General features: G+C 39.8%; 1 protein-coding gene across 1 annotated transcript; it reads left to right on the forward strand.

Annotated features, from left to right (window-relative positions):
* Positions 1-1,333: 1,333 nt before the first annotated feature.
* On the forward strand, positions 1,334-2,682 carry LOC147522848 (LOB domain-containing protein 22-like). The gene is made up of 2 exons (XM_086560801.1): positions 1,334-2,282; positions 2,407-2,682. Exons 1-2 carry the CDS (start codon positions 1,462-1,464, stop codon positions 2,510-2,512), a joined length of 927 nt encoding a protein of 308 aa, XP_086416927.1. The 5' UTR covers positions 1,334-1,461; the 3' UTR covers positions 2,513-2,682.
* The last annotated feature ends 11,323 nt before the right edge of the window (positions 2,683-14,005 follow it).

The following is a 14,005-nucleotide window of genomic DNA, read 5'->3' on the forward strand; positions in this document are numbered from 1 at the left end:
TCAACCCCAACCTTTTTTTTTCCTTATAATTGCACATTTCATATTAGGCTTATTCCTAGCAACAGAGCCCTTCATTTTCTGGTGATTTCCTATCTCCTCTTTTAACTCCGAAATTTTAAAACAAGAATCAGAACCCATGCACCTCTTAATTGAGCTTACGAATTGAAACTCAGTGAGACCATCACGTAGAATATAGCTTTACACAATCTAACTACACAGTCTTATTGTAGAGAGTTCACGCAAGCGTTTCTTAACTATTCTGATGTTCTACGTACTTAGCTATCCCCAGGCGCTTAAAGTTTCTTCCAAGCTCAAAAACTTTTGCTTCAATGTCAATATGCATGATTCTTCAATAAGCACAACTGCAACTCAACGTTTGAAGAAAGATTACTATATAATTCTCAACATCAAATACTTTGTAAAAGGCAATGACAAGGACTAAAGCGCCTTCTTGAAATGAACTTAATTATCTTCCTTATTTTTTTTTGGTGATTTTTTCTTTCCATTTTTTTTTGGGTCAAACACGCACTCAATTAATTGTGTAATGGTTTACGTCAAAATTTTATGTATCGTTTATAATCAGAAGGGTTAGTTAGCCCCCACCCACACAGAGTTGCAATAACGGTAATGCTTCTTCATGTGAATGTGTGTGTGTGTGTGTGGGGGGGGAGGTGTCGATCTAATGACACAAATCCTTTAAGACAGTAACAAAAATTACCTCTTTAGTGAAGAAATTAACTGTCACCGAGTCTGATTAGTGGATTGATGTCTTGAAATTTATTAGTGCTACTAGCTTTTTAACTCTTGTTTGCATTGCAATTGCAATTTGTTCATAGGAATATGAATCTACACGAGTTTTTTAAAGTAGGCGGGGACGATTAGCGGTGTCGTTACATGTATCTTTTTTTATGTGGAACATTGATATTTTGCCATGCGAATTGCGAAGTTGCGAATGGTAAAAATTGTTATTGACTTGAGCCTCTTTAGGTTCTGGCATGTGCCATAAGTGATTCTTTTCCTGATAGATGTATTAAGGCATTCAAGTTGTTTGGCCTACTAAAATTGTGTTACGATAAGCTTGATCAACAATTATGATTAACCAATCTCAAGATAGAGTATACAGCCTATCATTATTAAATTTAATTTTGTGGCAAAACTCAAAATTTTGAAAACTGATTTCACACCTAACACTTGTCCACAACGGTCAAACACTTGAACAAAAAACAACCCAATCAAAACGGATTCATACTCTTACTTATTCAATCTGGCCAGCAAAATTAGCAAATGAATTACACCTGTTATGATCATTCTAACCGTTTCTTGATTCACCAAAACAAATCATCTTCTATAGAGCTTATAAACTTTGTTTTGCATTTCATCTCCTTCTTTAATGCCTCTTTGGTCGCACTTTATATCCCAAACAATTCAAGTGCACTTTTTTTTGAGCTAGCTACAAATACAATGACCGTCAAGGGCGGCACAAACCAGGCTTGTGCTGCGTGCAAATACCAACGGAGGAAATGCTCGGCCGATTGCCAACTCGCTCCGTACTTCCCTCCAGACCAGCCAAAGATGTTCCAGAATGCGCACAAACTCTTCGGTGTAAGCAACATTTTAAAGGTACTCAACAAAATACATCCACAACATAGGAACGAAGCTATGAAAAACATTATTGGTCATGCAAATATACGTGACAGGTTCCCAGTTTATGGTTGCTACGGTATGAAGAGAGAGCTTGAGATGCAGATTGAACGGTATCAATTTGAGCTAGATAATGTTAACGCACAACTTGCGAACTTTAGACAGCAATACAATCAGTTTCCTCCATCGTCTCCACATAATTCACCTTCTTCGAAGTTACAATTAGGCCAATCCTCTCCTCATAATGCTGCTCTCCCACTCTTTCAGCAATATCCTCCACAGGAACAATTTTATGCACCATCGGCAAATGGAGTTCCAGTTTTCGTTCCCAATCAATCTGCAGGCTTACCCTATAGCAACAATGTTTCGACTTACAATGCAGCTGATTATATCGACCCTAAAGATGTCAATGGGAATTCTATGTGGATCCAACAACAGCAACTTTATACTCAGAATAACAATTTTAACAATATCAATTATTCTGCGCAAGTTCAATCTCCATTTCTTGCACCACAAGAACTTCCAATGAAACAGCAAGAAGTTGAAGAAGACCCTCAAGACTATGATGAGATACCAGCCTTTTTCGATATCATTGATGACAGACAGTCCTATATAGATTCCAAGGAGGCATATGAATCCAGGTATATTATACTGATTATTGAATGAGTTTTGTTTGTAATATTTATATATAAACACTTCGATTAGTATTCTTCTTGTGTATATCAGTACAATGTTCCTAACTATGTTCTGTTCCATAATTTTCAGCTCGGATTCATCCTTGAAGGATAACACACGATCAAATGCTGAGCAAGTTTCGGAAAATGAACTCAAAAGTGCTGCTGCGTGCTTTACTCTCACCAGTGTAAACTAATCCAACGACAACCGATGAAAAGGAGTTTCAAAAAATAAGTTAGCTATGGAATTTCTATTTCATTATCAATTTGTTGTCTCATTCCACAATTTTGTAATTTTTAAGTAACTAGTTTTGCCAATTATGCATACCTTTGAAATGAATAAGAGATGTAAATAATTTTCGGTTTACGAATTGAACCTACCAAGTTCGAGAACTACCTTTTTCCAGATTTTGGTGGTGGAGGGAGAGTCCTAGGTGCAAATTAAACTTGACCTCCAATGCATGTAATTCCTCCAACATCGCAGCCTTCCAATGAGGCTGGGCCAACCCCTCTGCCACTGTACGTGGTATATCAACCAATGAGAGAGATCAACCAATGAGAGAGAAGCCTGAAAAGATTTGTAACTAGAAGACAAACGATAATCTAAAATATAATCAGTGATAGAATAAGCCATAATATTAGCATATCTAGCTGCTATCCCTGCAGTACGTTTCTCTTTCCGAACAACAATAGGTGGAGTATTAGTTCTATCAACTTAACAACCGGTAAATCAACATCAATAGTAACTGGTATAGGAGTGATAGGAGATGGCTCAATACATGGTAAAGGTGAATCAGTGGCAAGTGGTGAACCTGGAGAAGCAGAAGATGTGGGGGCGGTCGGTGGTGGAAGGTTAATACGGATATTGACGAGTATAGACCTGTAAAGGAGGTGAAACCAAATGTGGAACTGGAGGGGAGACTATAGGCTATGGCTGAACACTCATTGGAAGTGGAAAAGAAATAGGAACCGAATGTAAATCCTCGTAAGGAAAAGGTGAACTGGAAACCACTCCCCTTGAGATAGAACATCGCCTGAAAAGAACGGAACATGTTCGAAGACAGTAATGTCCATGGAGATGAAACAACGACGCGATGAGGGGTGATAACACCGATAACCCTTCTGAGTATGAGAGTAACTTAGAAACACATATTTCAAGGCACACGGATCTAGTTTAGAGATAGACCCCAATAACATAGATGAAACAGACACACCCATAGACACGAAGTGAGATCTGAAAAGCAGAACGATCAAGATGAATAGTGGAATATGGGTGCGAAAGCCAAGAGCTCGAGAGGGAGAACAATACTTTCTACATGAGAAAGTGACTTATGGACAGATTTGTGTTATGTTCCGACGTCTCAACTATTATGTTATTAGAGTATGATTGCAACTGCCAGCACATGAAGCCTTATCCAAATCGGTTTTGGTTTTGATAACCATTAGTTCATGGAGTTGGTTATGTACTAGGACTCTATAAGTGGAGTTGGTTATCATAACCAACTACTACACATGATCCTTAGCTCAATCAGTTTTAGTTTTCCTTTTGCTTTAGGACTTGTATTAGATGGGAGTCTATAAATAGAACCCCATCCTTAGAGTTTTATAATCACACATTAGAGAGAAACTTGAGAGCTGATAAGAGCCCAAAACTGTAGTTTTAACCCCTTAGCAGTCATACTTTTAGACCAATTATGTGAGTAATAAGTAAGAGTTAAGACTGATTACGTGTTTTTATGTATTTCAGGCTTCAAAGTCAATTATGTAATGAGGAATGTGCCACTTTGATGAGATAAAGGAGCAATGGTTGGTTACTAAGGAGTTCGGTGATTAAAGGCCAAGATTCAAGAAGACCAAGCCTTTGTAAAGCCCGGTCAAAAGATGAAAAGTCAAAGTCCACGCAGTAAACAAATAGTGTCAACAGAACTTCGAAGACCATATCTTTGGACTCGGACCTCGGAATTGGGCCTACCTTATGTCAAAACGACCGGCTCGGGAAAGAGCTTTCCAATGGTCCAAGCCTTGACCCAATCAGAGGAGCAGAAGTGGACGAAAAGTCTGTTGAAGCGAACTGCAGCTGAAGAGGCCTTTTGGACCGAAAAGAATTGGGTTTTGGGCCGATTCTCGGCCCAAAACATGGCTCCAAGCCCATGCACGATTTTTGGATCTGGATGTATAAAACAAAAGCTTCATTCTTTGTTAATGGTAGCTAGTTAGACCTAAATTAATATATAGAATTCTAGATCTGTTTTTAATTAATTAATTAAGTTTTAGTTCCATTACAATTCTTGTTTTAGATTAAATTCTTGAATGATTGTTCTTGATTGATTAGATAAATAAAATAGTTATTATTCAATTTCGTTCTTGTCATTTCCATTCTAGATCTAATTTAAATTCTTGTTCTTATTCCATTCCGGTCATTAAATTAGATTCATTATTGTTAATTAAGTAAATCTCAATTTCTTACATTATGTTTAGTTTAGATTCAATGGGAAATGTTAGTTTGATGACTCAAGGCTAAACCTCCATTAGAGGGGTTGATGAAGCCTTGATGAAAACTTAGTGGTTAGTATAGAATTGGTAGTAGAATCTATTCCACTCTAGAAGGTCGTGTTTCGCCATGAGAATGGGTGGGCGACCTCACATGCTAGTTAGTATCCGGTAGGAATGCCATGAACACTAGGGATTAGACTCGAAATTTTGCCGGAAAACGTAAGAATCGAGATACGACAATCTATACTAGGTTATTAAGTTGGATTCAAGTGGATTTAATTCCCCTCTATTTCTTTATCTAGAGTCAAACAATCGTATTCCCGTAGCTTCCGTAGATTATCTTTAGTTTATATTTTATCTTGTCATTTATTATATCTAGTTATTTAAAATAACGCGTCTTGTTAGCATAACATTTCGTAAAGCTCTCATTGACTTAGGACTGATTTCTTAGACTTAGAAGACAATCCATGCTAGGGAACTAGGAGTGGAACGAACTTCCTACTCCACTTAGTGCAATTCGCATTGAGAGTAGAAGATTTGATAATTGAGACTAGTAAAAGTCCAGTTTTAGTTTACTTACGGATTGAATTCATCGTTCATTTCGTAGGTAGACTATTCATTTTACTTTTATCAAATGGCGCCGCTGCCATCTTAGTTACACTTTAACATTGTTTTCCTTGTAGAAGTAGTCATTTTTAAGTCCCATTAAACCCACCCACCCTTGTTTGTTTCATACTGTGGCTGCCCAGTTCAGCGTTGACAAATTCCGCGAGAAAATACACGAGCGCCAAGATCCAAGGAGAGCGCGACAGCGCTAAGTTCTTTGGAATTTCGTCTACCATTGGCGTGCCAGCGCTTATACAAAGCGACCAGCGCTCAAACACGGAACTTCGACTTCACACTGGCGCGCGACCAGCCCATTTGGGAGCTGACCCGCCTCTAAAACACCAGTAATGTCGAAAATTACTCGAGCGCTTGGCCCGATGTTAAAATTTCCGGATTTCCACGGTTTTGATTCGAACTTTAATCTTTCATATTTTTCAGTGTTCTAACCTGCTATATACGAACAAAGCGTAAACAAGACGCTATTCATAAGCCGAAGCAAGGGCCTAATCGGTATTCCTTTCTTCCATACCTCGCATTTCAGGTTAGAGGTTTTCTACTAGTATATCGAGAATTGTTTGGAGTGTTGCATGTTTAGTTAAGCTCAACTTAGTCTTGCATGAGATTAAGGTCCGGTCGAACAAAACAACAAAGCGTAATTACACGACAACAAACAAGTCTATCTAGTACACCACCCACGACACCTCTAACTACTATCACACACACCATACGACATAATGGTGAAGAAAGAGACTCCTCTCTCCGACTTTTACAAAGCCTTGGCGATAGCCCTAAATCGTGCATCGTTCTAGCGGACCGGTGGGGATTTTGAATCCCCAAACATATTTAATTTGTTACCCGTTTTTCATGGGTTAGACCATGAAAAACCTTATCAATTACATCGCGTAGGATTGAACAAGTCCTTACAACATTCCATCATCCTACGGTAGGTGCGGAACAAATTAAACCGAGGGTATTCCCTTTCACATTAGCCCGATAAGGCGGCGTCTTGGTTAACTGCCCAAAGCCTAATTCGTGGACTCGTGGGCTAAACTTGTTCATTTGTTTATGGAACATTTTACCCACCCCTAAAGACGGATGAGATGCTTTCAAAGATTCATTTTTCCGGAATCCTCATGAATCATTTTTCGAGGCATGGAATCGTTTCACCGATCTCCTTATAGAGTGTCCACATCATAACTTAGCTAAAGACACGTTAGTTCGTGCCTTTTCAAAGGTCTTCTACACCACCATAAAGAAGTCCTTGACATAATGAATGGGGGTAGTTTCCTAAGTAAAGGAGCCCCGGAGGCTTACAAATTTTTAGAAGACCAAACTAAGCGGAATAATAATTGGGGGTAGTGATGATATCCCCATTTCTAGTTCTTCTTTCTTCAATAAAGGCGGCGGTATGTTTGGGCGAAAACCGATCCGAACTTAAAAATTTAATCGAATCTCTAACTAAAAAGTAGAGGCTATTTCGCTCAACAAAAGCCTATCCCCGTCATGAATGTAAACTCCAACCCATGTAATTTCTGTTTGAGTCGAGCACCACGGCGATTATTGTCCTCTAGCTTATGAACAACAACCACCGAACAAGATAATGTTTACTCTATTAATAACTATCCTATTCCTAGCCCCTTGAGACAACATCCCAACCGGTTGGAGAAATAATCAACAAGTAACACCTCCGGTACAATAATCAAAGCGTTAGGCAAGCAAACAATTATAACCAAGCTCCACCTAGGCAAGGACAAGGACAAGGACAAGGTCAAGGAATTATAATAATTATAACAACCAAAAGCAAACCACGACAAGGTCAAGCACAAGGTCATAATAATTATAATAATTATAATACCAATAGAGGTATCGTTCGGTTAATAATAATAACTATCACAACCCACCCATAAATAATCAGCGAGATAGTTCGAGTCCACACCACCGTGACTACTACACCTACACAACCGGATCATTATGATCGACACCTTTATACAAGTTACCCAACAACTTTTCCGGACAATGACTCAATCAAACCAACAGATTTTACAATCCATAAATCGGGGCATACAACGGTTAGCCCAAGCCAAAAGCCCAACCAAAAGCGTGTTTCGGGACAAGCAATACCAAACCCTAAAACATCAAACACGGCCTTTGAGGTAAGCGGTAATTCTAGTATGCGGAAACTACAATCGTAGGTGACCTAAATGCCATCACCACTCTCCGTTCTGGAAGAGTGGTTGATAACAAAGTAACTACGCCTATAGTTACCCCATCAGTACTCCCTACACCAGACATCAAACTAGATACCGCAATAGAAACCGAGGAGCCTACCACGGTAGAGGTACCGGTTAAATCACAACCAAAGAAACCGAAAGCCAAGGTTACCACGACAAGTAGAGCCATATCGCGAAATATAGAAGCGAAACCACCGTTCCTCAAAAATTAGCCATGCTAACGGGGATACAAACTTTGAGGAAATTAGGAACGTTTTCAAGAATCTAACGATAAACCTTCCTTTTTCGAAGCTATTAAAAAGCTACCCAACCACGCTAAGTTTCTTAAAGAGTTGTGCACTACTAGGCGTAAGACCAACATACCTAAAGGCGCCTTTTTAACTGAGCGGTTCCCAACTTTATCGAAAATAATGGAATTGTTAAGTACAAGGACCCCGTCCTCTTGTAAAATGCACCTTAGGAGATTCCCACACGACGACGCCTTATTAGACACGGGGCGAGTGTTAACTTACTCCCCGTATTACTTGTATAAACAAATAGGTCTACGGAAATGCAACCTACAAAAATAAGCGTTGCAATTAGCGGATAGGTCAATTAAGTATCCTAAAGGTGTAGTGGAAAGCGTGCTTGTTAAGGTTCGGATTTCTACTATCCTGCTGATTTTGTTATCCTCGATCTGTAAGTCGTTAATGACTGCACCGATCATTTTAGGGCGCCCCCTTCTTGGCAACCGCCAATGCGCTTTATAAATTGTCGCGATGGAAAGATGTCCTTATCTTTTGGCCATCTTTTCGCCGAGGTAAATGTTTTAAAATGATGAAACAGATTACGGATTCGATGCGTAGATGGGGAGGTTAGCATGATCGAGAGTTTAGCTCAAGATTATTTTAACAACACGTTTCGAAAACAATATGTACAAATTCCTTTCTTTTGGAACTTCAGATTTTGTAAATGACTCTACTTAGAGGAAGTCAACACCATCCCGAGTCCACACCAATTGTAGACCCGTCGGTTGCTCCATATATCGATTACGAAGACTTGCTACCTAAGCAAGTCTTCATTACGCAAGATAAGGACACTTATGAAACATCAATGGACATTCCGTCCGCACCAGTGCTTAAACCTCTTCCCCCGGAGTTAAAATATATTCAACTTGATCCGGATGGTAGTCACCGATAATTATATCTTCTCTGTTAACTAAGGATGAAGAGACATGTTTAATAAGGGTGATTAGGGAACATCGGTCTGCGATTGGTTGGTCCCTAGTGACATTAAAGGGAATTGACCCTAATGTTTGCACTCACCGTATCCATTTGGAGGATAACGCGAAGACTTCTCGCGAACCTCGCGTCGCTTGAACCCCGCCATGAAAGAGGTGGTTAGGGAAGAAGTCTTGCGTTTATTTTCGATCTTGGGTATTATATACCCAATCTCGATAGCGAATGGGTAAGTCCCATTCATGTAGTTCCTTAGAAATCGGGGAGTTACCATGGTGCGTAGCGGGAAGGGTGACTATGTTGTCACTCAAGGTCCTATGAAATGGAGAATCAGTATTGATTCTGGGCGTTTAAATGCTATGACACGAAAGGATCACTTTCCTTACCATTTATAGATCGGATGCTAGAAGCGTCTGGCTGGTCATGCCTTTTATTGTTTTACGGATGGCTACTCGGCTATTTTCAGATTATTATTGATATTGATGACCAAGAAAAGACAACCTTCACATGTCCCTTCGGAACATATGCCTATAAACGAATGCCTTTTGGCCTTTGTAATGCCCCAGTACCTTCCGGTGATGTATGCTTCATATATTTAGTGACATGGTAGGCTTTATGGAAGTGTTCATGGATGATTTTTCTATCTATGGAGACTCCTTTTGAGAATGCTTGTCTAACCTGTCTAAGGTCTTGACACGGTGTGAAGAAAAGAGCCCTCGTTTTAAATTGGGAAAAGTGTCATTTCATGGTAAAAGGGCATAGTACTAGGTCATATTGTATCTAGTGATGGCATCGAAGTAGATAAAGCCAAACTAGATAAGATAGCGACCCTACCCTAAACCACGGACTGTCCGGTGAGATTAGAGCCTTTCTAGGCCATGCGAGGGGGTTTTATAGGCGTTTCATTAAAGATTTTTCGAAAATAGCTAGGCCCTTAACTAAACCTGCTTTTGAAGGATGCAATCTTTGATTTTAATTTTAATCGTAAAGCGGGCTTTTGAAACCTTAAAAGCCGCCCTAACCACCTGCACCTATTATACAGCCTCGATTGGTCTAAACCTTTCGAACTCATGTGTGATGCTAGTGACTATGCCGTTGGTCGCTGTCTTGGGACAGAAACTAGATAATAAGTCCACTGTTATTTATTATGCTAGTAAAACATTAAACGACGCTCAACGGAATTATACAACTACTGAAAAAGAATTCTTAGCTGTCATTTATGCTTTAGATAAATTTCGTCCTTATTTGGTTGGTTCTAAAACTTTAGTTTACACGGACCATGCGACCTTTAGGTACCTTCTTGCAAAGAAGGATGCTAAGAGAGATTAATCCGATGGATTCTTCTCCGCAAGAGTTCACATTAGAAATAAAAGGACAAAAAGAGGGGTCGAAAACGTGGTTGCCGACCACTTATCTAGACTTACAAATGGCGATAGTAGTGATTCTGAGTCCATACCGGATTCTTTTTCTGATGAGCATCTGTATGCTATTTTTTCATCACCATGGTATGCGGACATCGTAAATTATTTAGCGGCTGATGTTATGCCTTATAATTGGACAAGAAATGAATGAAAGAAGTTCTTGGCCAGAGTCAAGTTATACTACTGGGATGAGCCCTACCTTTTAAGTATTGTGCGGATTAGATTATTCATCGTTGCATTCCCCAGTGGGAATATAATGAAGTTCTATCGTTCTGCCATGACAAAGAGTGTGGTGGCCACTTTAGCGGAATGAAAACAGCCGCTAAAGTTCTTCAATGTGGATTTTATTGGCCTACCCTTTTTAAGGATGCCCAAGTGCATTGCAAGACGTGTATTCGTTGCCAACAACTTGGGCGAATCACGAAGCGTAATATGATGCCATTAAATCCAATCTTGATAGTAGAAATTTTTGATGTGTGGGGTATTGATTTCATGGGCCCTTTCCCTGTTTCCCACGGTTATATTTATATTCTAGTTGCCGTGGACTACGTGTCTAAATGGATAGAGGCCCCTACCTTGCCGTGAGCAATGACCATAAGACCGTGATATTTTTATTAAAAGAATATATTTTTACGTCGGTTTGGCATTCCTAAAGCCATCATTAGTGATGGTGGAACACATTTTGCAAATGAGAGTTGTTTTGCATCCCTAGTGAAAAAGTATGGAGTTACACACAAAGTAGCAACTCCTTATCATCCACAAACTAGCGGACAAGTAGAAGTTTCTAATAGGAAATCAAAAAGATTTTAGAAACAACGAAGAAACCCCGATAGGAAAGACTGGTCGAAGCGTCTATCGGATGCCTTATGGGCATATAGAACTGCTTTCAAAACACCTATATAGGTATGTCTCCCTTTAGACTTGTATTTGGGAAACCATGTCATTTGCGGTTGAATTAGAGCACCGTGCTCGTGGGCTATAAAAGCCTTAACTACAATATTGATGAGGGGTGTCAAACGCAAGTTACAATTAAATGAGCTTGAAGAAATCCGTGGCGATTCTTACGATCTCGAGAAGGATTATAAAGCTAACATGAAACGTGTTCATGATAAGCATATCTTGCGCCAAAGAGTTTGTGGTCGGACAAAAGGTTTTGCTTTTACAACTCCGTCTACATATTTTCCCGTGGAAACTAAAACCCGTTGGTGCGGTCCTTTTTCGTTATTCTTGAAGTCACCCCTTACGGGCAATTACCTTGGTAAATCCCAAGGACAACAGTACCTTTCAAGTTAACGGTCAACGATTAAAACATTTTCACGAACTTCTGTCCCCTGATATAGAGGAAGTCCTTTTACAGGACCCTATATATGAGGAATGACCCTTGTCATTTGGTGTACTTCCTTTCACTTCCATTTAATGGTAAGTGCACCATTAAGGTAACCGGGCCCTCCCTAGGGAGTGTGTGGCTGTAAGTACCGGATCCTAAGTCCATAGTTCACATAATTCACGTTTTCCACTTCCGCATGTTTTCTCGGTTTTTGAGTCATGTTCCTCTATGGAGTGAATTATGTATTTATTGTTTTTCGTGTTTCTGATAATAAACAAATAAAAATAAAATTAAAAGTCTTAAAAATCATAGAACTAGCAATCTAACAAGTCTTGGGAATCTGACTTTAAACGACCCATGTTAAAACAAATTTTGTGTTTAAAAATTTGTTTGGGGGTGGGAACTCAGTCTTTCCATCCGGATTGCTCGAACTTTCTATTTGTGTTGCTTAGGTCCATTAGTATAGTTCATTGGGGTTGACGTCATCTAATTTAGTGTTCATTCGTTCGCATAACTTACGTCATGCACGCACTTCGAGGCGTTTTCCACTATCTTATATGTCACCCACGGTCGGAATAGAGTAGTTTATGGATCATTGGATTGGAAATTCTCTCCTGATCATTTCCATATCTCATTCGCAAAAATCGGACCGATAACGAAGTGGGAAATTTAGTTTGAAGTTGCGCTGAAAATCGACGAAAGTCGAAAAATCGAATTGGGCTTTGGGCCAACTCGCGCTCACCTACAGCGCGCCCGCGCCTCCCTTAACAAAAACCCAATCGCGAGTCATCTTCTCCAACCGCTTGTCACAAATTTAAAATTCAAACCCTAGCAACCAAAATAAAAAAAAAAATAAAATAAAAAAATAGAATACATCAAAATAGAAAGACCACCCACGCCCTTTGTGAAACACCAACACAATCTCCAACCGTTTCCACCAAGAAAACGCCCACCAATTCAAGTTTTCAAACCTGCCACCGTAACCACCACCGCCACCACCATTGTTTCTCGTTGTTTTTTATCAAACTCGCCTCCCCCACAGGCTACAAAACCATTAGTTATCTAAGAAACTTCAATGGCGCTTACGACGAAGAATGTTGCGGAGCACGCGTTTGAGGCCGACCATTTCGCACCATTTTTCGGACGCCAATATGATTAAGAGGGATTGGAACAGATTGTGGTATTCGGCCGGATGAGTTCTATCACTATGATTTGGTAGAACAGTTTTATAAGAAAGCGAGAATTGGAGGGAAATAGGATTTTCATTAGGATAGCGAGGAGCGAGGAGGGAAGTAACGAGGCGGTTGTTGGGTGAGCTATTAGGAATCACGCCTGTAACCAACCTAGATACGACCATTCGGGAATCGGTATATACTGCAGTTCTGTTTTGATGAAAGATCACGGTCATAGAGGGTGAATACAATACGATATCTCATTCGTTAAGCGGGGCGACCACGAGAACCAATCAACCGGGTCAGAGCTCGGTGGATTGGTAGGAACGCCCTTGGCAAAGACAAAGTCGGCGACATCGGACTTGATTAATGACGCGCGTTCTGGATTTTGCAAGCGAATGAGTGTAATTTCTGCATCCTCGATGTAATTTTGAATGTGATTAGAGGAGTGGGAAAAAGCATGCCTCTTCCCGTATTGATCACTAAGATTATGCTCTCATTTAGAGAGCCGCTAAATCTGCTCCTATTAAGATCAAATTGCATTCTAATGCAAGTATTTATAAGGAATGCATCCAAGAGACTTGGCGTTGTCTGCAGAGAATAAAGTTGAGTCGAATAATGAAGGCGAAGAAGATATGACATGGTTGGTTGAGGATAATTTCGATAGTCAAACTTCTAATTTAGAACGAATGATAATACCGCTGAAAACTGGTTTGCGATGCGGTTATCGTATCTGTGAAGATATCCGACATAGACAAATTGTAATTCAAAATAAGCAAACAAACTTTCAGACGAGAGTTGAAATGCTCGAAAGGGGTCAAAAAGATATCTTGTCTAACTTGGAGATTATCCACCAGAATCACCAAGCCCAGTATGCAGTACTCAAGACTGAGATGGAAGCACAGCGCTTGTTCAGGATAGAGATGCTACGACGTATGCCACTCGTGGATGAGTCTGTCTCAGCTGAGTCTGAGAGGCATGAGCGTCGTCGCCGCAGGCCAGATGGCTCAAGCCATTCCTCACCACAGAACCAGTCTCCATCTCAGGGACCATCTTCTTCACACGCCTAGGTGTTCACCATCAGTTGTGTCCTGTTATTTCATTGTTTTTATTGTTTTGTTAGTGGAATTTTATTTCAGTAGTTAGATTTAAATATTAAGTTGTTTGTTTTAGATTGCTTGGATTTCATATTATTTTAATATAATTTATTTTGATCATCTTTC

This window comes from Coptis chinensis, chromosome 1 (genome assembly GCF_015680905.1).
Source record: "Coptis chinensis isolate HL-2020 chromosome 1, ASM1568090v1, whole genome shotgun sequence".
NCBI lineage: Eukaryota > Viridiplantae > Streptophyta > Magnoliopsida > Ranunculales > Ranunculaceae > Coptis > Coptis chinensis.

What these genes read in the sequence shown, in the direction of transcription:
- LOC147522848 (XM_086560801.1), top strand. Translation starts at nt 1,462, where the DNA reads ATGACCGTCAAGGGCGGCACAAACCAGGCTTGTGCTGCGTGCAAATAC. An exon ending in AAGGAGGCATATGAATCCAG is followed by an intron (nt 2,283 to 2,406) that starts GTATATTATACT and finishes CATAATTTTCAG; the next exon opens with CTCGGATTCATCCTTGAAGG.